Source organism: Eupeodes corollae, chromosome 2, assembly GCF_945859685.1.
Source record: "Eupeodes corollae chromosome 2, idEupCoro1.1, whole genome shotgun sequence".
Taxonomy (NCBI): Eukaryota; Metazoa; Arthropoda; class Insecta; order Diptera; family Syrphidae; genus Eupeodes; species Eupeodes corollae.
Window position 1 is genome coordinate 77,068,109 of NC_079148.1, and position 22,512 is coordinate 77,090,620.

Here is a 22,512-nt window from a genome sequence, read left to right on the forward strand (position 1 = left end):
CTCTGTACATGCCCTGCTCTCCTCATATTTGCAAGATAGACGTTATACTGTTAAATTTCGTAATGAGTGTTCAAGTTCATTTGTTGTGAATTCTGATGTCCCCCAGGGTAGTCATATATTTGACTTGGTTTGGATCATACAAAATATGTTCCTCCTAGTATATTCTGTTGATGACATTAAATTTAAAAAAAAAATAACTCTACATCTTGCTGTCTTCTCTTTCAAGAAGACTTAATATTATTCAGGGAACGGTGCGATAATAATCGTCGTGTTTTGAATGTTGAAAAATGTAAAGCCATGAGTTTTACACGCAAAAAAGTTCCAATCGTTTTTAGTTACATGTTTGATTCTTGTCCTTTAAGTAAAAGTAAATGTCTTAGATTCTAAACTAACATTTAATAAACGTATTTAAATAAAATAAAATAAATTGAGTGGCGCAACAGTCCATGAAGAACCAGGGCCTAGTGACTTACAACTTTCAACCATTCCTGTGTGCGAGTAATGTTGTCAGAGATGGAAGGGACCTACAGTTTATATGCCGAATCCGAACGACTAATTTGAGAAAGCACTTTTCATGACAAGAATTACTCTTGGAGAATTTGTCAATTCCTCGCAAGAGGCAGTACCCGTGAAAAAATAAGGTAGCACATTCAGGGATTGAACCCAAGACCCCTTGCATGACAGTCCAACGCACTTTGTTTTTTTTTTAATTCATTTTTATTAATTCAATCTTAAATCTATCTTAAAGCTAGACAAAAATTCATAAAACTAGCCTAATTATCCATAACTTACAACTAACTTAATGGTCCCATACGGACACTCTAAGTTAAACTATAACAATTAAAACTAATGCCTTTCTGCCCTAAGATCTAATTTACTTCATTAAATTTTATTTATTTTTGTATTTATTAGAAAATTTGAAAAAAAAACTAATATCAATTTCGTTTTTATTTTTATTTTTTTAATGTTTTTTTTTTTATTTTTATTTTTTTTGTTTTTTTTTCGTATTTTTTTTTTTCGTGTCACCATGCCTATTCTACTTAAAACTAAACCCTAATACTATTAAACAAGTATGTAAGCCGGTCAAGGCTTAAAACCCCATCCCGACTACCCACTATCAAGTGCCGATTGAAGCCACCAAAACTGGTTCTCCTGCCTCACCCTATCAGTTCGGTCCCGTTCGAACACAGCCCTACTGAACCGAAGGATCTCTGCTCCGCCTTGTGCCATGACGTCCCGATTGTACAGGAGTCGCCTATCCACGGTTCTTCGTCTGACGTGGTAGATTAACGGAACTGCCAATCTATCCTGCATCAGACCGCATTTGTCTAAAAAGAGGAATGCCTCTGGTGGAATGAAGCCGCTCAAGCGTGCACTCTCAAAATACTCGTCGTTCGGATAGAACGCCCTGAAAATCAAATTGTTGGTCGAAGACATAGCTCTTGTGATGTGACCTCGAACGAGTTTTATCACGAAATTGTTAATTCTGTTGATTCGAGCCCCGTTGTATAGGACCTCGTTGGAAAAGTAATGCACATAAGAAGAATCGGCTGTTCGATATAAACCGGTACAGCGTCGTAAAACACTGCCGCTCGAACACCCGAAACTTCTCCATCTGGGAAGGGGCAACGTTGAACCACACAGGACAACCATAAACAATCATTGGCCGTATGAGGGCCATGTAGCAAATTACCTTCACTCTGGGGTCAAGCCGACTGCTAAAAAAACAGCCGTTTCGTCAAAGCGAAGGCTCCTCTGGCCCTGGTCAGAGCAGCATTTATGTGTCTGTCGAAATATAAATACTGATCTAACCAGATACCGAGGTACTTCACTACACTTTTACTCGCCAATGGCTGCCCCTGAAGATCAACGATGACCATCTTGCGCTAATTCTTCCACGTATCCCTCGTGGCCCTAGCCAACGGAGTCCGGAACAGAATTGTCTCCGACTTCTGGACATTTATTTTCAGTTTCCAGTCGTCGCAATGTCGCTGAATCTTGTCGAAATATTGAAGTTCCAGAACAAGACTGACTTTATTTAATTCAATTATGTATAACAGAAATAAAGTTAAAAGATAAGACGAAAAATTACATAAGTACATGATATGATAAAGAGGATGCTAAAAGTAGATAACAACAACCTGTGTTGCCACTTATAATATTCATATATTTTCAACACTCCTCCTCAACACATTGTTTTTTTTTTCTTTTAAGTACATTATATATTCATTTCTTTTTTCAAATAATTTTAATAATTTAATTTTAATTAATTTAAATTTAGACCCATTAAAAGAGTAAATTTGTTGTGTTTGTCTTTAGGAAGATTCTTGGTCAAAACATCAGCGATCATGTTGTTGGTACAAACATACTGCAAATCAATCTTCTTTTGCTGGAAAATCTCACGGACATAGTGGTACTTGATGTCTATATGCTTACTCCTCGAGTGATAGACTGGATTTCGTACGAGTTGTTGTGCGCTAAGATTATCTCCATTGATGATCATTGGTGTTTCATTATGATGTAGACCGATCTCAGTTAAAAGTTTTTGAAGGTAAACTGCTTCTTTTGTTGCAGTACATAAGGCCATGTACTCTGCTTCGGTGCTACTTAAAGCCACACAATTTTGTTTTTTCGATTCCCATGAAAAAACACTGCCTGCAAAGAGAAAAACATAACCTGTGAATGATTTTCTATCAGAAATATCCGCACCCCAGTCTGCATCAACAAAGCACTCAATTGGCTTTCCAGTTCTTTTATAAGTTAGTTTAAAGTTTATGGTTTTATTTAAATATCTGAGAATATGCTTTATCCCTGCCATGTGTTCAGCGTGTGGATATCTGGACGTGTCGATATGGCCAAATACATTAGTGATCCAATTAAACTTTGGTAGGTTCGTTCATCGATTCTCTTGCACTCCTTAGACGTACAATGCACTTGAAAACCTGAATCCAGAGGTGTAGATGCTTCGCGACAGTCCACCATGTGGTTATTTTTTAGCAATTCTTTAATGTATTGCTTTTGGCATAATGTAATAGAATTTGCTGTCCTGCTAACTTCGACTTCCATTCCCAAGAAATAGTGAAGTTGGCCTTTGTCTACTACCTCGAACTCATTTGCTATACTTGCTTTGATTCTGGCCAGTGTAGTTTCATTAGAGCAAGCAATTAAGATGTCGTCGACATAGACTGCGATTATGTTGAATTCATTCTCAAAATTCAAAACATAAACACAAGGCTCACTTTCGCATTGCGAAAATCCAATTTTCTTTAATGCTTCATCAAGCATCGCATTCCATTCCCGCCCAGATTGTTTCAACCCATAGATTGCCTTGTTCAATCTCAGCACCATATCTGGATACTTTTCATCGACAAACATTTCTGGTTGTTTCATGTAAACTTCGTCATGTAGCTCACTGTTTAAATAGGCGGTGGACACATCCATTTGGTGTATAAACAGCTGGTACTCTGCAGCTAAGGCAATTATCATTCTGATGGTAGCGAATCTTACGACGGGCGAAAAAGTTTAATCGTAATTTACACCGTACTGCTGACCGCACCCCTTGGCAACTAGTCTTGCTTTAAATCGGTCAATCGTTCCATCTTTGTTTTGTTTTAAACTGTAAACCCATTTACAATTTATCGCCTTTTTGTTTGGAGGTAGATCGCATAAAGTCCAAGTGTTGTTTTCAATAAGTGAATCAAATTCTCTGCTCATAGCTTTGACCCACATATTTTTATGTGAATTATCGTTAACAGCCTCAATAACTGTCTGCGGAACCTTAATATTTTGGTTAGAACTCATCAAATTTACCAAATTGTACTGTTTTTTGGGACGTCCTGGATTCCCCGTACGGATTAGTTTTGGTCTGCCCGGGCCTATCCTAGGAACACCCACCTCTCCAACAACTTCCTGTTTAGTACACTCACCGCTATTTGTTTTCTGAACAACGTCACCTTCCTTCTCACTTTACTCGCACACGTCTCCTTCAGCGATTTCCACGGATGAATCAGTAGAGTCATTATTCTTGATTATATAAGGAAAAGATTCACTTATTAAGTCTTTTTCTTCAGTTTTCCCATCTTCTATGAACACAACATCCCTGGTTATTATGATAGATTTCGTCTCAACATCATAAACTCTGTATGCCTTAGAAGTCTGAGAATATCCCATCATTAAAACAGTTTTACCCTTTGATGCGAACTTTTTTCTCTGTGTTTTGTTAAGTGCAATTCCCTTAGATCCAAATACCTTTAAATGTGCTACGATTGGCTTATGACCCGTCCATACCTCAAATGGAGTAACGTCAACTAAAGCCCTAGTAGGTGAGCGATTCCTCAAATACACTGCTGTGCTAATGGCCTCTGCCCAGAAATGTTCCTTTATACCTGCATGACCTAACATACTTCTCGCCATTTCCACAAGTGTTCTATTTACACGTTCTGCTACACCGTTCTGCTGAGGTGTGTACGGCACTGTTAGCTGTCTTTTAATGCCACTCTCACTTAGGAAACTGTTGAAAGCATTATTAACATATTCAGTGCCGTTGTCACTTCTGAGTTCTTTGATCATTTTACCAGTTTGAAGCTCTACTTCAGCTTTGAATTTCTTAAAAATTCCAAGAATTTCATCCTTGGACTTCAGAAAATATACAAAAATGTACCTCGACTTGTCATCAATGAAGGTGACAAAATATCTAGCCCCACCATTTGAAAACGTGTTGATAGGACCGCACACATCCGAGTGGACAAGCTCCAACAAGTGCTTTGAACGATTCTCTGACATTTTGGGAAATGGTTTCACGCACATTTTACCATTTAGACAGCTTGTGCATTTAAAACTCAATACACTTTCAGATATATTAGAAATGTTCATGCCATGTACCATATTTTTCCGAACAATATCACTAAGGCTGCCAAAATTTAAATGTCCAAACCTATTATGCCATATGATAGAATCACTAACATTATTTTGTGCGACTAGACAGGCGTTGGTGTTGCCCTCATCATATAAAAATAAGTTGGTCACCTTTTTTGCCTTTAACACAACACCACCAGTTTTGTTTTTTATCCATGCATAATTATCATCAAATAAAACAGTGTTATGATTCGATACCGCTTTGCTAACTGATATAAAATTGCTTTGTAAATTCGGCACATACAGAACATCTCTAAGAATGACCGTAAAACCGTGAGAACCGTTTGTTTTTAATTCGTCATCTCCTCTACCGTATGCAAGCACCGTTTCTCCACCCGCTACTTGAATTTCTTCTCCGTGTTTTTCGAAGGTAGAAAACAGATTCCTGTTACAGCACATATGTGCCGTTGCCCCACTGTCAACGCACCATGCACCACGTGATAAGTTTTCCGTACTTGTAGCCGCTACAATTGATAAGAAAGATGCATGCTGGTTTGATTTCTCGTCTTTCTTTCGCTCTTTACACTCTGATGCAAAATGACCCTTGCGCCCACATTTAAAGCATCTCACATTGCCTTTCTTCTTAGTTGCTTTCTCCTTTGATATTTGACCTTTGGATTGTACCAAGTATGCTTTGCTATCCGCCAACAAAACACCGCTACCTTTGTCTACCCTACGTTCCCCCTCCTCAATAATCTTAGTTTTCAGAATGCTTAGGCTTGGAAACGTATCTCGAATTTCGATAGCTATAACGAAATTTTCATACGAACCTGGAAGACTCGAGAGCAAAATGATTACCAAAAGTTCTTCTGGAATGATAACACATACTTCGCTAAGTTTCTCAACGATGTTGGTAAAAGAATTAAGATGCCTACATGCATCTCCATCCTCTGCCATTCTGAGCCCCAACAGCTGCTTAAATAGCGATACTTTTCTTGCAGGACCCTCTCGCTGGTATACCTCACGGAACTTATTCCATGCCTCAGATGAGCTCTTACAATGCCTTATATGGTTAATTTGGGATGGCTTAATAGAAAGCATAATAGATGCCAATGCTTTCTCATCCTTAGCCTCCCATGCCGCCGCCGCCACATTTGCAGCCGTAACCACCGCAGCATCAGCCCCAGTATCTACCTCAGGTTTTACCTGCTTCCCGCAAACAAAAGGCCACAGCTCTGAACATATGAGAACGCTTTTCATTTGCACGCTCCACGAGTCGTAGTTCCCTTCATCCAATTTTTCGATTTGAAAATTTGTTGACCCGCTCATATCAATTATTTTTTCTTTAATTTTAATTATGAAAATTTCGCAACTCTTTCACGAGTAGGACCTGGGCCCATAACCTATTGAAGTTCCAGAACAAGACTGACTTTATTTAATTCAATTATGTATAACAGAAATAAAGTTAAAAGATAAGACGAAAAATTACATAAGTACATGATATGATAAAGAGGATGCTAAAAGTAGATAACAACAACCTGTGTTGCCACTTATAATATTCATATATTTTCAACACGAAATCACGCTGCAAGAAAATTCTAATAACCTCAACTTTTCGGGCCGTTCTGTACGCAATTAAGACTTTGTAAGACTACCTATCAGATCGCTGGTGTAAATGCTGAAAAGGATCGGCGAATTCACCGCTCCAGTCAAACGCACTAACTATTACACTACGGGTACTACAATGAACGTATTTACTTCATAGTTAAAAAAGCAAAAAGAATTCTGGGTTTCATTAAGAGATTTGGTCGTGATTTCCGCGATGCATATGTTTTAACATTACTTTTTGTTTCATTTGTGACACCAGTCCTGGAATATGCTTATACAGTATGGTTACATTACTACGTCACGTCACTAGACTCGAAGCCATTTAGAAAAGATTTTCGCGTTTTTGTCTACGATCTCTTCCGTGGTTTGATGATATTCTACCGTTCAAGTTGGTGCTTCGCAAGCAAGTTTGTTGGGTGAGACCCTAGTTCACACAGGACTGTAGCGCCACCTTAAGTAAGTAAGTTTAATCGTTCAAGTATAGGAACCCAGAAACCATTGAATACTAATTTTAGCAGATCAAACTTTAGTAAACATAGCCCCTTAAATCAATTAATTGAAATCTTTAATAAATTTCACTCTTGTATTTATTCACCAAATGATAATATAAAAAGTATAATTAGAAGTTAATATTTTTCAACAGTCTAGTTTAAGTTTTTAGATTTTAAGTATATATTAAAAATTGTTAGCCTTAGTATTTAAAGAGTTATAAATAAATAAAATAGAAAGCCCTGCTCTAGCTTAAAAACGCAAGAATTACCTAGGAGAATTCTTATTTAACGATCTAATCGATCTAAATCATATCAGCATAATCAGCCTCTCATGTTTCGTAAGTGACTAAAACGGTTTCCATTGAGCTTAGGAAGAAGACTCAAGATTCATGTGGTATCACAATGGGCCATTGAATTGGCCTAAGTGTGTCCGATTCCATCATGGACAACCACTTTAGCCTAACCTAACCTAGCAAAAAAGCTGGTTGCCTGCCAAAAACAAATAAAATATTTGTAATAATCTTTAAGATGTTCACAAAATTTAACATTAGAAAAAAAAATTAGTAGTGAATTGTATTATTTTAATAAGACTTTTTTGGGAGAAAGAGGAAACATTCACTTTTTTAAAAAGAAACATTGATTAAAAAACCGTCGTTTTGATATTAAGTTCTGAGAAAACAGAGTTTTTTTATTTTCTAATTTCAAACTAATTTCCGAGACTCAATTTTATCTTATTTTTTTCGCGCAGTGTAAGGTTTTTTTTTCAAAATTGATCATCTTTTTAATACAAAGGCCATTAAGATCTTAATATATTAAAGAATTCTACTTTTTGAAGTGAATATGCTTAAGATGCTCTAGAATTGAGATTTAAATACATATTACTAATATTGACTCCTTTTTGATCAAAATATTTGCAAAAGGTTCCAGCAAAACAGTAATTTTTTAGAATGTGTCTTATACCATCAGCTCAAATCAACGAGCTAGCAGGCTGAAAACGATAGCAGTTATAAACTCCCAGAAATTGCGTCAGAAAAAAAAATAGGAAAAAAAAACAGAGAAATCTTCATATTAAACTCTGTTTTATTTTAGTAGGAAAGTCATGCTTCAACACAATTTCTAACATTTGTGCTTGAATATGTTTTTCACTATTGTATCTTTGCTCAAGGCATAATTATACTGTTGGATATAGGAATGTTTTTAGAATTTTCCAAAATTAAGACAATACATTGCTGGACAAGTGTTCTAAAAAAAATTATGAATGAAATTGCCAATCTACACCTCAAAATATGTAAATGTCAAGTAAAGATACACATTACGTTATTTTTATTTTGCCCCCCCCCCCTGATTAAACGCCTGGATCCACCCTTAAATATTACCTGAAGTTGTTTTTTAAAACTGTCCATATTTTCAAATACAATGGCAATAATGTAAGGAACTCACTTATGGGTTTCGTAAGTGGAGACATTAACACATTTTTTTTAACCCGCTCACAAGACATAAACGTATCTCCTTTTAGGGAATGGGCTCAGGCGGTAGATTAAAACTGAAATGCCACAATTACTCCCATGCATTATTAACTTATTCATTCTTATGGTAACTTGTTTTGCGAAAAAATACAAAAAAAAAACATTAAATGAACCCACAACTTAAGCAATTTAATCTGATATTATTTGTATGTTGTTATTTTATCTTAACTATTAATGTCAGGGTAATATATATTTTGTATGCACAGGTAAAAATTATCGTTTACATCTATTGAAAAGTACTAAGTTGATGTTTAAGTTTTTAAATATTTCGGCAATAAAAAATTGTTTTTTTTTTAACCACTTTTCTGTTTCCTCATTTAAAATAAAATATGCAGGTGCTTTTAGAAAACTATAAATTGACCGACTGGAACGCACGAACTTGCTCCTTCTGTTTAAGTCTGTTTAAAAAAGTACCTATATAAGATTTAAAAATATAACTGTAAAATAAGTTTATCTTCAAAGATATAAATGCCAGTTAATTTGTCAAAAAAATAATTTGTATATATACAAAATTGAAATTTTGTCTTCAAAAAATTTTTATTATGCAGTTGTTTAGTGATTGTAAATATACTTCCTGAGAATTATAAAAACAAAATTACGCTTCTATGAGCGGTACTTTATTTCGTTAGCATGTCTCCCTTTTTCGGCTCTCATGCGGAACTAATTTTAACAATAAGGTGTCAAAACTAAGAGAATTTTCCAAAGACTATGCGAAATGCATTTGGTGAAAAAACTTTTTCTATTATTATAATAAAATATCAAATACTCGGAAAATATTATGTTAAGGGATATGGTTTGTGTATTTGAATAAACTTATCGAATACACACCATTTTTTGTCGGTAAGCTAGTTTCATCCCAAAACACAACTCATCCCGGAAATGAGAAAAAATTGTAACCATACTTAACGAAAACAATTGTTTGTGTTTTCAACTAGTTCGTTCAAAGCTTTTTTCCTTTGAATAGCTTTATTTTAATTTCATATCAGAAGAACCAGGATGGAAAATGAATTATCTGAAGATAAGAAAGAGGCAGGGAACATGTATGTTTAACTTATAAAGCAATCGCCTATTGGTTGTGCAGTTGGGTAGGTGTCTAAAACGGATAAAGAATAGTTCATTGGCGTGCTCAGCTTTATGCAGATAGATAGATATAGACATGTTTATGATGATAATGAAGAAATGTTATTGGTAGGTAGAAGGTACTTAGTACAATACAATCACATTCCTTCTTTCCTACACATTTTTAGCGCAAACATGGAGTTATTACGTTCAACTTATTTTATCCGTAAAGTTTAAAAAAAAAAACACTTATACGAACAGGTACAAGAAATTGCTATTCACGTGTTGTTTACAGTCAGGCTCTTGTGCGTTTTAGATTTTAGTTATGAAGTGACACGTAAGCAGTAGGTAGAGGTTGTACTTTAAAATAGATTGTTGATTAAATATATAATGCTCGTTAATCCGATGCAGTGGTGCTTCAAGGCCCAACTCCGTCCGTACTGTGAAATACAGAGATTCGTTCTTTAGCCGTACTACGCGTATGTGGAATGCCTTACCACACTCTGTCTTTCCTAGTCATCGCAATATTCAGGAATTCAAAACTAATGTGCACGGACATCTTCTTTTAAACCCTCTCTCCTCTTCCTAGTGCTTATACTGTGCCGCTGCATAATAAGAGTAGTAATATCCCCTTGAGTGCGTACTTATTATAAAAAAAAGTTATAGTTATAAAAATACATAAATATGTAGCAAATGCATTAATTTGGATAAAAGATAGGAATGTAATCAAAATTTTATAAATCAAAAAACCCTTGATTTTTTTTTAAACTAATTTTGTATTATGTATACAATTTTTCAATTTTGTTAAAAAAATTATTTTTTGTATGAAATTTCGTAAAAAAAATGTTGAACCGTTTTTGAGATATATGTAGAATTTTGAAAAAAAAAATCAATATTTTTTTTTTAAATCCAAACGAAAAAAAAATTCACGTTTGATAATCAAAAATTGTTAAGGCAATATAAGAGCTCGTTCAAAGTGTGATAGAAATCGGTTCATAAGTTACTGAGACATTTAAAAAGCAAAAAACTGTTCTATGAGAGGTACCTTTCTTGAGCAATACAAAAATATGTTTTTTTTTCATTAAAAGAAGCCAAGTTAAAAAATAAAATTTTAGGGTAAATTTAAAGAAAATATACCTGTTTGTTTTTGATAAAATTCGAAATTTCGTTTTTTGACCAAAAACAGTGTATGGAGGCCACTGTTAGTTTTGATCTTAAACAAAATTAAAAAAAAACCCTAACGCGAATCTGCTGTAAACCTTAACTACCAAGTTTGGACTCAATCGATGGTTTAGGCTGGACAAACAGACAGGACAGACGAACGGAATCGCGGGACCAACTTTTTTCGACTTCTTTACCATCGTAATATCGTGTTTGATTAAAATCTCGAGTTCGAAATTTTGCACGAATGCGAAACTTGCCATAAAGTTCCTATATGTCGCAAGTAAAAAAGGCTGAGGGATTGTGACCCACTTTCATAACTTCCCATTGATACCTGAAAACAAATTTCAAATGGTAATTTTTGTAACAAGTCAATGTTTTTATCAATAGAAAATGAAAGACCAAAATTTAACTTTAAGCTGTTTTCTGTAAGCATTCCAGAAGTTATATATATATTTTTATTATAAAACACTGTCTTTCAATATTAAAAAAAACATTAGCAATAATATCAATCTTTTTGTTCTCAAGATACTTCAGTTGAAATTCATATTTTAACAAATTTAATTAGCATTATTGGATAATCTTAATTAACCATAAAATAACAACTGCTAAAAGTATTTTATTAAAACTTTATGTTAATAACAATATTTTGTATAAAACAAAGTAACTTGGAAGGCAGCTAAATTAATTGTTTCGGAGATATTTGAATAAAAATTCAATGTATGTATATCGATTTTTAGTAGTAATTTGTGTAAGTTTCTATTTTTTGAACAAAAAAAACTCAATTCTGGATAGCATTTTTCTTCGTCCATACCTTAAGAACCAGTAGAGATATTGAAATCAAATAAATTCTGTTTTACAGATAACAACATCGAAAGCTGCCGAAAAAAATGACTTTGTTTGAATAACTGGGAACTATATGGCCAGTTTTGTATTCTTAAAAAATTTCGAACTCGATATTTTAATCAAACATCACATTACCATGGTAGGGAATTTGTTAAAAGTGGGTCTTTCACTATAAACAAAATATTATTGTATTGCTTAAGAAGGATACCACCATAAAAGAGTTATTTTATAATCAAAAATATCATTGTTTTTATTTTTTTTAATTAAAATTGCTTTTTTAAATTGAGTTGAATATAAAACGTATATTAACAAGTTTTAAATAGCATTCCAAAAATATTTGTTAACTAAAAAAAAGGGCTCTATAGAATGTCGAATCAAAATTTGGAAAAATTAAGTTTTTGAAAACAAACTTTTTTGCTGATACATTTTTAAATCTCAAAATACAGGAAATATTTTTTAACAGACTCTTTGAATACATGAAAAAGTTCGTAGCACAGAATAAGTTTTTTACAAAATTTTGAGCAAAATCGAAGTAATCTAAAAAACACTACTAAAAGTTATATATAATCTTCAAACAATACTACGAAAAATTGATAAAATCGGATTTTCGATTCAAATATTTCAAGAATGGATGCAGGTATTGACTTCAAAATTATTTTATTCTATAAAAAATCGTTTCGTTAACGTAAAATAATTTTCCTTAAAAAATCCAGTCGGTATTTTTTGTTTTTTTTTGTTATAAGAAATAAAAACGTTCAAAAAATGCTGTTAAAATTAGGAACAAATTGGGTTTCGTCTAAAAATGTCGAAAACAAAATCAAACTTATTTTATGATATGCAAAATAATTTTATTAACTGTTTTTAGAAAAATTAATATTCATTTAAAACCTGAAAAAGCAACGAAAATTGATAAGAAAAAGTTTTCGACTCAAGTTTTATAAAAAGAAAAAAAGATACTGTCTTAAATTTTGTTTTATGAAAACAAAGAATGATACTGTTTCAAATTTTGTATCTCACACAAAATGTTATTGATAAGTTTTAGAAAAATCAACAGACGTATGGGAAGTCAGAAGTGTGTGTCGCATCCCAACCTCTTTTTAAAGAATATACGTTACCTGAATTTTAGCTAACCGATACATCAATTTTAAAATAAATCTAATCTTTCTTTGGTCCAATATGAATCAAATATGAAATTAAAAAAAAAAAAACTGTTCCATTGTATTCACTAAAAATTGATAACAGAACAAATAATGAATATGCGATTTCCCTTTGAATTTCTATGAAATTATCTTCTAGCCTCATATCAACGGGAGTTCAACCAAATATATGCATATACTCACTGAAATCACATCAGACGTAAATAATAAATAAACACAATTATTTTAATTAAGGCCTACCTTCTCTACCTCTCTCTCTTTCTCTCTGTTGATAATCACAATCAACACATTGTTTTCAATTTTATATTCAAAATATTGAAGATGCGGAGTAAACAGCCTTGCTGTTGTACTCGTATAAATATGCTCTAAATTACTACGCTTACACCTTCTATACGTTACGTGCCGGAACTCATGCCAGCCGCGTGCCCCAAGCCCCGGTAAAATAAGGCACATCTGTTTTATTTGTTCGGTCTACTCAAAGACTATAAGGTCATTTTTTCTTAGTGTAAGTACATTTATTTGTTCATAGATTGTAGATGTAAAAATACACAGACACATCATTTCGTTTTAATCTTTAAGAAGTCCAGCCTGAAAACATTGGATTTAAAAAAGAGAGAAATAAAGAGAAGCACTGTATGCAAATAATTCTCTTTTTAATTAAAAAAATAAAAGCTTTTATTCATTGTCAACCTGTTGATGTGATTTAAGTCTATGAAAATTACAGCCTATTTATTTTGTATATTTTTAGCAATCATTGATAAGTATTATTTTTGTGTTTAGTTGTGACTTCACAGATGTTGTTAAGGTCTTACGTACTTGCTCTAATTTATAGAAAATTCTTTAAGAACAAAACTGAGCCTAGTATGTTATTGTACAGGATCCAAAAAAAAGACAATGATAAATAAATAAACAATTTAACAGACAATATTTATTGAATATTTTAAATTGGAACCAGACTTCTTTGTGGTTTCTAGAAAACTGATTTAAGTTTGGTTGGAGGAAGGTCTCAATCATGTGACAGTAGCGATCTGCATTAACTGTGACATTTTGTCCATTTTCTTCTTTTTATGGTGTGTTACACCATATTCAGCAACAGCACAGCAAACTGTCACATAAAGTTCACGCCATTATGATTACTAAAAACGGCTCGTAGACCTCTACCTATCTATTCCCGGAATACCATTTTATCTATATAAATAGCTTTAAATATAAACGTCTTAAAATACGGGAGGTTTTTCTTCCCGACCCTGTATATATAAAACATTTTTTCTGTTAAGCTATACTTTTTGACATTTCTGTATTGCATTACACTGGCCGACAAGGTTTTCTTACTGGCAATAAAATTGGACTTTTGCAGCTTCAAATTCAAATGTAATGTATCACTTCAGATTTTCGAGATATTACTTTTCAAAATTCGAAAAACATACATACTATCCTTTTTGAGGCTATCTAAATTTATGAACTAGATTTGTTCAATAAAATCCATGATCTATAATCTTTTTTTCAAAATTCATGCAGATGAAATATTTTATTATTTCATGTAATTTTCGAAACACCTTCATATGGTATTAGCTTTTAACTGTTTTACAAAAAAAAATTGAAACAAATTTTAGACCATTTATACTGAAGTGGTTTTCAGCTCAAAAAAATATATATGCTCTTGTAATGAATCTGTTGTCTAAACAATTCTATTGATATCAAGTTTTTAAAATATTTTACAAAAAATAAACACAATCTTAAAATCGCGCATTTTAAAAACTCGTCGAAATAGTTAAAATTAAGGTTTGCCCAAAACTTTATAAAGAGACACTAAAATGATTTTTTTAAAAATGTGATGTGAAAGATAAATTTAAAGGTGAGATTCGAATTTGGGACATCTTAATCCTTTAAAGCAGTGTTTTTCAACGTGTGGGTCGCGACCCTCTAGCCTTTTTAGAGGGATAGCGAAGTTATACAAACCAATAAAGTTAAAAAGGTTTATTAAGAAAACTGATAATTAAAGGAAATATTCATTTGTGTCAAATAAACAAAAAATAAAAAATAACCTATGAGATATAATCCATCTTAAACATTTGTATCAAATTAACAAAAAGTTATTCTTAATGCGAGGGTTGCGCTTGTTTTTCAGAAATCAATTTTTCCCAACATGGATTCTTTCAACTTTTCTAACACCATTTTCATACTAGGTATAAATTCCTTGATATTTATCTCACATCCGACTTCTTCAACAAAAAATTGTGTAGGGGAAAATGAATCTAAGTGGTATTGATTATCCCGCCCTTGAAGACTTTTATTCAAGATATACAAGCAATACTTTTTGCTGACATCCAAGTAAAAGTCCTACTCTATGCTGAAGACAAATCAACAAACTGGATGCCTTTTGCGAAACACGCAGAACAAAAAAGCAGTGATGCTAAACTGGCTTAGAGCTTAATGTGGTCCAAGTTCTTCGCTAACCAAGAAATCGATCTGGTGTTAAAATACCACGTCTTCCAGACAACCATGTATGTGCTACGGTGTGTAGGTGTTTGGATATTTATTCTTCGAGTCTGCAAAGATATAATTTTAAGCGCTTTTTTAGATTTCCACACTCAACCCCAAACTACGCCATCTATGTCGAATATATATATAACTCCTCTATTCACTCAAAATCTTAAAGCCAATTATGAATATCTAATTAGAGTTATGAAAAGAAGTGGAAAAAATCTTCACAAATCTATTTTGATAAGATTATTACAAACCAATGCCTCACCATATTAAGGATTGGAATGAGAAGGCCCTGTCACATGACGTTAATCTATCTATAACGGAGTCAAATGTTGATGAATGGCGAGGATTGTTTGCAGAGCTCACGGCTAAAATAGATGAGAAAAGTTATAGTCAGTACCTAGGCAGATCGGCTACAACAAAATCAAGGAATACATACAGGAATTTCGAGCACCAATTGACATCAGAAACAAACTATTTCAGGACCAAATTTTAGGTCGAAGCTATAAGCCATATATTTAAAGCACGTGTTGAGCTCTTTAACTTAAACTCTAGGCCTCATCGAGCTGACCTGATACAAATTTGTAGTTTATGCAATAGAAGAGAAAATGAAGATGCTACCATTGCATCGCAATTTGTTCAATAAAGTTTTCTTTCTTTTTTTAAACGGAGTTCTAGGATGCCCTAACTTTTCTAACTTAAATTTTGTTCGTTTAACCAGTTTTTACAGTTTAAACGGTCATTATTATTTATTTATTTATTTTAGGTTTTAAGTCACTTGAAAATTGATATTTATTTATTTATGCTTCAAATCATTTTAAAATTGGTATATTTTTGTGTTTCAAATCATTTTAAAATTGACATTCTTTTAATTGTTATGTTACATCTCAACAAATATTGAAATTGTAAAGTTTTGAATTATTATTTTTTTCTATTGATAATTGATAATTCTTTGTTACTTTTGGAAAAAAAAAACTATTGAAATGGATAACAAACAAGATAGTTGATTTAACATGATTCCGAACTGAAAGATAGGGCTTCAATTGTTTTACCCGTTTAAAGCTGATAACACAATTACATTTGGCTAAAATAGTCGATAACCTTTAGCCAATATACATAGCTTAATATGCAAGGTATTTTTTATCCTTTGAATTAAAGGAATCAAAATTAATACAATACACGCACTCTAAAATTGAAATGGTCCATTAAAGGAAAACGTTTATCAATTTCAGTACTAAGAAGGTAAATCGACTTTCAATTTAACACCCTTTAGCCTTCAATATCTGTGGGAATTTTTTTGATTTTTGGTTCTCATAAAATCAAATATTTCTACAAAATCATTCATCGCTCAAAAAACTCAATCTCACGAAATATATTTGTACAGGCTCTTTTAATTCTTAATTTGTACAATATATTTAACATGTATTTCAAGTTTCATTAACTTACCATTATTTAAAATGGGTTTTCAATAGAACTTTACCGAAAAAAACAGACTCGAACTTTTAATAAAATTTTTCTATCTTGCATGTTTATTTCATTAAATTAAAAACTTTTGTTTTGTACAAACATAATATTCCAAAATGATCATACTTGCACCTTTCCTTACTCTCGCCATCTTAAAATCCTCTAAACAAAGAACCAATAGTTAAGTTTCCAATGAATTAATTATTTGGACCTTTCAGTTAAGCTTTTGCTATTATTCCCGAACTGTATTTTGACTGGTAGGGTACACAAAAATAAATCTCTTCGTTTGGCTACTTTAAAAAAAATTGCTTGGCTGCCTTACTGTTGATCTCCTTAGCTTTAAACTGAATCTCTGTTAATTCAGCTAATCCCCTTTTACAGATGAACAATTGTAAAGTTGGCAACCCTATAACTTTGTAAACACCTATTTCAACATTGAACCACATGAGCTAAATGGTAACAACACAAATCCACCAGAAATAAAACCATGCAACCTGAATTAAATTATTATCCCAAAAGGTTTTCATTTTTCTTCGATTTTATTGATTTATACTTTTTTTACTTATGTACTCGTACATCATACAAAACTTTAGTTTCACATTATTAATGATTCTGTAAAATATTTTAGAAAGAATAAACACTTAGGCCTAGTTTGAGGTTCAAGCTAAGTCTGAATTAATTTAAGTTTGTTAAAATAACCTAACCTAGGTTTTTAGGTGTTTTAAAAAACACAATTTTGAGTTAAGTGTCTATTATGTATGGCTAAGGTTGGCTTACACTGGTTAAACTATTAACAATTAAAATTTTGAGTTTCTAAATAAGTAAATAATGAAGTTTTTTCAAATTTTTCAATGTTTTGTCGTTTTGTATTTCAGATTGTTGCTAGAAGACATGACCTCAAACTGATCGTTACTTCGGCCACCATGGACTCGACAAAGTTTGCTACATTCTTCGGCAATGTACCAACTTTCACCATACCCGGACGTACATTCCCAGTTGATACCTTGTTTAGTAAGAACACCTGTGAAGATTATGTCGAATCGGCAGTTAAACAAGCCCTGCAAATTCATTTGACACCGACCGAAGGTGATATGCTGATATTTATGCCAGGTCAAGAAGATATCGAAGTTACATGCGAGGTATTAGCAGAACGTCTAGTTGAAATTGATAACGCCCCAGAATTATCTATTCTTCCGATATATTCACAACTGCCATCCGATTTACAAGCGAAAATTTTTCAAAAATCACCAGAAGGATTAAGAAAATGCGTCGTAGCAACAAATATCGCTGAAACATCACTTACCGTTGACGGTATTATATTTGTTATAGACTCTGGTTATTGTAAGTTAAAAGTTTACAATCCACGAATCGGTATGGACGCTTTACAAATATACCCAATATCGCAAGCAAATGCTAACCAAAGATCAGGTCGTGCTGGGCGTACAGGACCTGGACAAGCATTTCGATTGTACACCCAAAGACAATATAAGGAGGAACTCTTACCTCTGACAGTACCAGAAATACAACGGACCAATTTAGCTAATACTGTACTTCTATTAAAATCACTCGGCGTAGTTGACTTACTACAATTTCATTTTATGGATCCTCCTCCTCAAGACAATATTTTGAATTCGCTGTATCAATTGTGGATTTTGGGAGCCTTAGATCATACCGGTGCTTTGACGTCCTTAGGTCGACAAATGGCTGAGTTTCCACTGGATCCACCGCAGTGTCAGATGCTTATTGTATCCTGCCAGATGGAGTGCAGTGCAGAAGTCTTAATTATTGGTGAGTAACTTCCAAAGCTTCCAAATATTTAATGTTAAAAATATTTAAATGTTTATATAGTGTCCATGTTGTCTGTTCCATCTATATTTTACCGTCCGAAGGGGCGGGAAGAAGAAGCTGACGGTGTAAGAGAAAAATTTCAAGTACCCGAGTCAGATCATTTAACATATCTTAATGTTTATCTACAGTGGAAACAAAATAAGTAAATATAAGACATTAATTCATTCATGATTATTAGTTAAAGAGTTTTACTTAAATAATATTTTGCTAATCCTTTAGTTACAATGCAAATTGGTGCAATGAGCATTTTATCCATGTCAAGGCAATGCGCAAAGTTCGAGAAGTTCGGCAGCAGTTGAAAGACATTCTCGTCCAGCAAAAACTTAATGTTAAGTCCTGTGGTTCCGACTGGGATATCGTAAGAAAATGCATTTGCTCAGGTATACCTTTGTGCCCTTCGCCCAAAAAATAACACAAACTAAATTTGTGTCTGTTTCAGCTTATTTCTATCAAGCAGCACGGTTGAAGGGTATTGGAGAATATGTTAATTTAAGAACTGGAATGCCGTGTCATCTTCATCCAACGTCTGCTCTTTATGGCCTAGGTACAACTCCTGATTATGTGGTGTACCATGAGCTTGTAATGACTGCTAAGGAATACATGCAATGTGCAACTGCCGTCGATGGTTATTGGCTGGCAGAGCTAGGTCCTATGTTTTTCTCTGTGAAAGAAACCGGTCGAAGTGGGCGCGAGAAAAAGAAGCAAGCCGCTGAACATCTAAAAGAAATGGAAACCCAAATGCAAATGGCTCAGGAGCAAATGGAAGAACAAAAAATACAAGCTGCCCAACGTGAGGAAGCTCTTATACCCAAACAGGAGATTGTAACTCCTGGACAGACACCACGGCGCACACCTTCTCGTATTGGTTTATAAAATATTTTGTTTGTTTTTAATTTTCCTCAACACATGATAAAAAAAAAAGTGTTTTTTTTTTGTTGAAAATAAAATAAAATAAATTTTCCAAAATTATGGTTTGTAAGAATATTTTACTCTCGAAAAGATATTTGAAACATTCATAGCTTCCAAAATGTTTATCCAAAACTGAGGAATAATAACTTAATATTTTGAGTTTTTTAACAAGGTATGCAGTTCAATGCATTTAAAAAAATGAAAAATTTCAAACACTATCTAAACCGACTCTTCCAAAAGTTTGTGTTTTATAAAAGAACGAATATTCTTCTTTTCAACCGTGTATCATTTTTTCTTACATCGAGAAGTTATTAAAAAGAATAGGCAAATGTGTTGGTAAGCGCAAAATTCGAGAACGGCTAAACCAATTCATCATGTTTTGCCATGTTTTTAATGAGATATATGACAAAGGAATGAGTTGGCCAACTTAAACCTTATAGAACTATTTTGTCTTGATTGCCTTGGGTTGTTTTTATGTAACTGCTTTTTTTAACACTGTATACAAAAATGTTATCGATATAAAATGCAACATCATTATCATTACAAAACATGATTTTTTAAATCATGTAGCTCAATGTATTGTCATCATAAATAAAGCAGGTACATTTCCCTCCCTAACCAATAAGGATTAACTAAGCAATAAAATAATTACAATTTCACACACTAATTATTTTGTGTTTTATGACCAAAAAAGGATTACCAGGTACCTAATTACATTATGACGGTAAGTACCCCTTTAAGCATCTATAAATATCCAGTTGTGAGTCAATTTTAATACAAGTTGACAAAGATCTGTACAATAGTGAGCATCGTCGATATGATTCTAGCAATTTTTAGTATTTTACTTATTTTCTTTTGTACATTGACAATTGGGTTACCTGATATTGCAATGGATAATCCATATTTCCTTGACGAAAATCTAGAACAATCAGTTGTTATGAAATCTTTGGATAGTTCTGAAGATGAATTTCAATTTGAAATGGCAGACTTGTTGGGCCTTAACGAGCGTCCCAAACGCATAAGAAACCCAATATCACTCGAGTAAGTTTTTAAAATTAAAAACCCTTAGCCCTTTAGTTTTGTTAACATAATTTTTCTTAATTCAATTATTTTAATTTTCCATCTAGGAAGTCTGCGTCTAAATTTCTAATTGAACTCTATAATTCCATAAGAGAAGAGGAGGAGGAAACTCATGTTTCGAATCACCATAAACGAGTTGCCCGGAGTGCATTCGTTAATAAGGAAGACCGTTCTGTTATTGAAAATTGCAACAACATAATAACGTTCTCCAGCAAAAGTATGTTTGTTCAATAATAATTCATCAATATTATCATTACAATAATTTTATTTGACAGAATCCAAATCAAACAGAAAGCTTAATAGATCACAAATGGCGGCTACTTTCAACACCAACAACGTTCCTGAAGACTTACAACTTGTCCGTGCAGAACTAAGAATTTTTCAAAACTCAAAGTTGGCACTTCGCAAATTCCAATATGAACGCAATCTAACAATTTCAGTTTATCATAGAGTTCTTCATAGGAAACTGCAAAAAATCGAGCTACGACTGCTAAACAGTTTTACCACAACCACAAACTACAATGGCTGGTTGGAAGCCAATGTGACAAGAACTGTATCGAAATGGCTCCTAAGAGGATACACTCCAAACGGACATGAACTTATTATTTCCAGCCAACTTACCGGCATAAGCAATAATGTACTTGCAGAAAATGACAACAATCTATCTCCAAAAGATATTGGACTGATCGATCAATCTGGGAGTGAGGAAAATCAACCATTTATCATTGGGTATTTCAACGGACCAGAGCTATTGAACAAAATTCAACATCTTCGAGTTAAACGAGACATCGGCAGAAAAAAGACCTTTTCATCATCAGATTATTCTGATTACACTGAGGGAGAAAGTTATAAAATTCCAAAAAATTGTGAACGCATGAATTTTTCAATTGATTTTAAAGATTTGCAAATGCAAGATTGGGTTATTGCGCCAAAGAAATTCGAAGCATACTTTTGTGGTGGCGATTGCAATTTTCCGTTGGGTTCAAAAATGAATGCCACAAATCATGCGATAGTCCAAACACTTATGCATCTCAAACAACCCAATTTACCGAAACCCTGCTGTGTTCCTACTGTTTTAGGATCGATATCAATTTTACATTATCTCAATGAGGATAGTGTTAATTTAAGTAAATACCCAAACAGTGTTGCGAAAAGTTGTGGATGTCTCTAAAGGATATTATAAGAAGAAATATAAACAATGCATATGTTTGTTGATAATAATGAAATGCACAAATAATTTATTTTAATTTTAATAAAAATACACTTTTAAATTGATATTTTCGTGAAAATAATTTAATTTACAGCAAAATCACTGCAATAATTTGTGATGAGATTTTTTCTTAGAATCGTTGTAAGCTTTATGTTCAATTGTTGTAAAATTCTAGTTTAAAGCGTTTATGTTTTCAAAACTACGAGAACTTTTGTGTTTATGTTGTTGAGAATTTTACTTATTCCACCCTTCTGGCAAACTTCTATTATGTAATGCTCTTTGAAATTATTTCTTTTCATATTCTATTCTATTATTATTATTCCTTTATTTCATTAAAAAAAAAAACAGTTTTTTTACAATTCGAAAATCAAAATAATATATGAACATGGCAAGATTGCCGTCTGCCATAAAATAACATTTGCTTTAATAAAATAATAAGTTGGTAGGTTTTCATTAGATCTCTTGTTATACAAAAAAAATATAATTTGTTGTTTTACATTCGCTCAAACAGAAAAAAGTAAATGATCTTTTGATAACTATGCGCAAAAGAGACCTGAAAACATTTACTTGAACGACTGTCTAACTCATCAGACACGTAAACTGCTAAACACTGCATTGTCGCTGAAGGCTACGAAGGATTTAAATATGTTTGGACCAGAAACGGGACAGTTTTTATGCGGAGGAGTGAGGGTGACAATTCAGTAAGAATTGTTAGTGTTAATGATTTTGATAAAATAATATGAATATTGTTCCTTCTACCGTCCGTCCCAATCCAAACATGTTGTGATTATCCAGTACCTTGTGTTGATACT

General features: G+C 33.0%; 2 protein-coding genes across 2 annotated transcripts in view; both read left to right on the forward strand.

Annotated features, from left to right (window-relative positions):
* The window catches only part of LOC129943994 (pre-mRNA-splicing factor ATP-dependent RNA helicase PRP16), a 95,376-nt gene extending 75,906 nt beyond the window's left edge, over positions 1-19,470 (forward strand). The window contains exons 4-7 of the mRNA XM_056053102.1: positions 17,529-18,441; positions 18,502-18,643; positions 18,721-18,881; positions 18,941-19,470. Coding sequence (XP_055909077.1) covers positions 17,529-18,441; positions 18,502-18,643; positions 18,721-18,881; positions 18,941-19,374 — 1,650 coding nt within the window. The 3' untranslated portion in view covers positions 19,375-19,470. The remainder of the gene's footprint in view (positions 1-17,528; positions 18,442-18,501; positions 18,644-18,720; positions 18,882-18,940) is intronic.
* Positions 19,471-20,299: 829 nt separating this feature from the next.
* On the forward strand, positions 20,300-21,661 carry LOC129945058 (protein screw). The gene is made up of 3 exons (XM_056054719.1): positions 20,300-20,451; positions 20,538-20,707; positions 20,766-21,661. Exons 1-3 carry the CDS (start codon positions 20,300-20,302, stop codon positions 21,659-21,661), a joined length of 1,218 nt encoding a protein of 405 aa, XP_055910694.1.
* Positions 21,662-22,512: the final 851 nt, after the last annotated feature.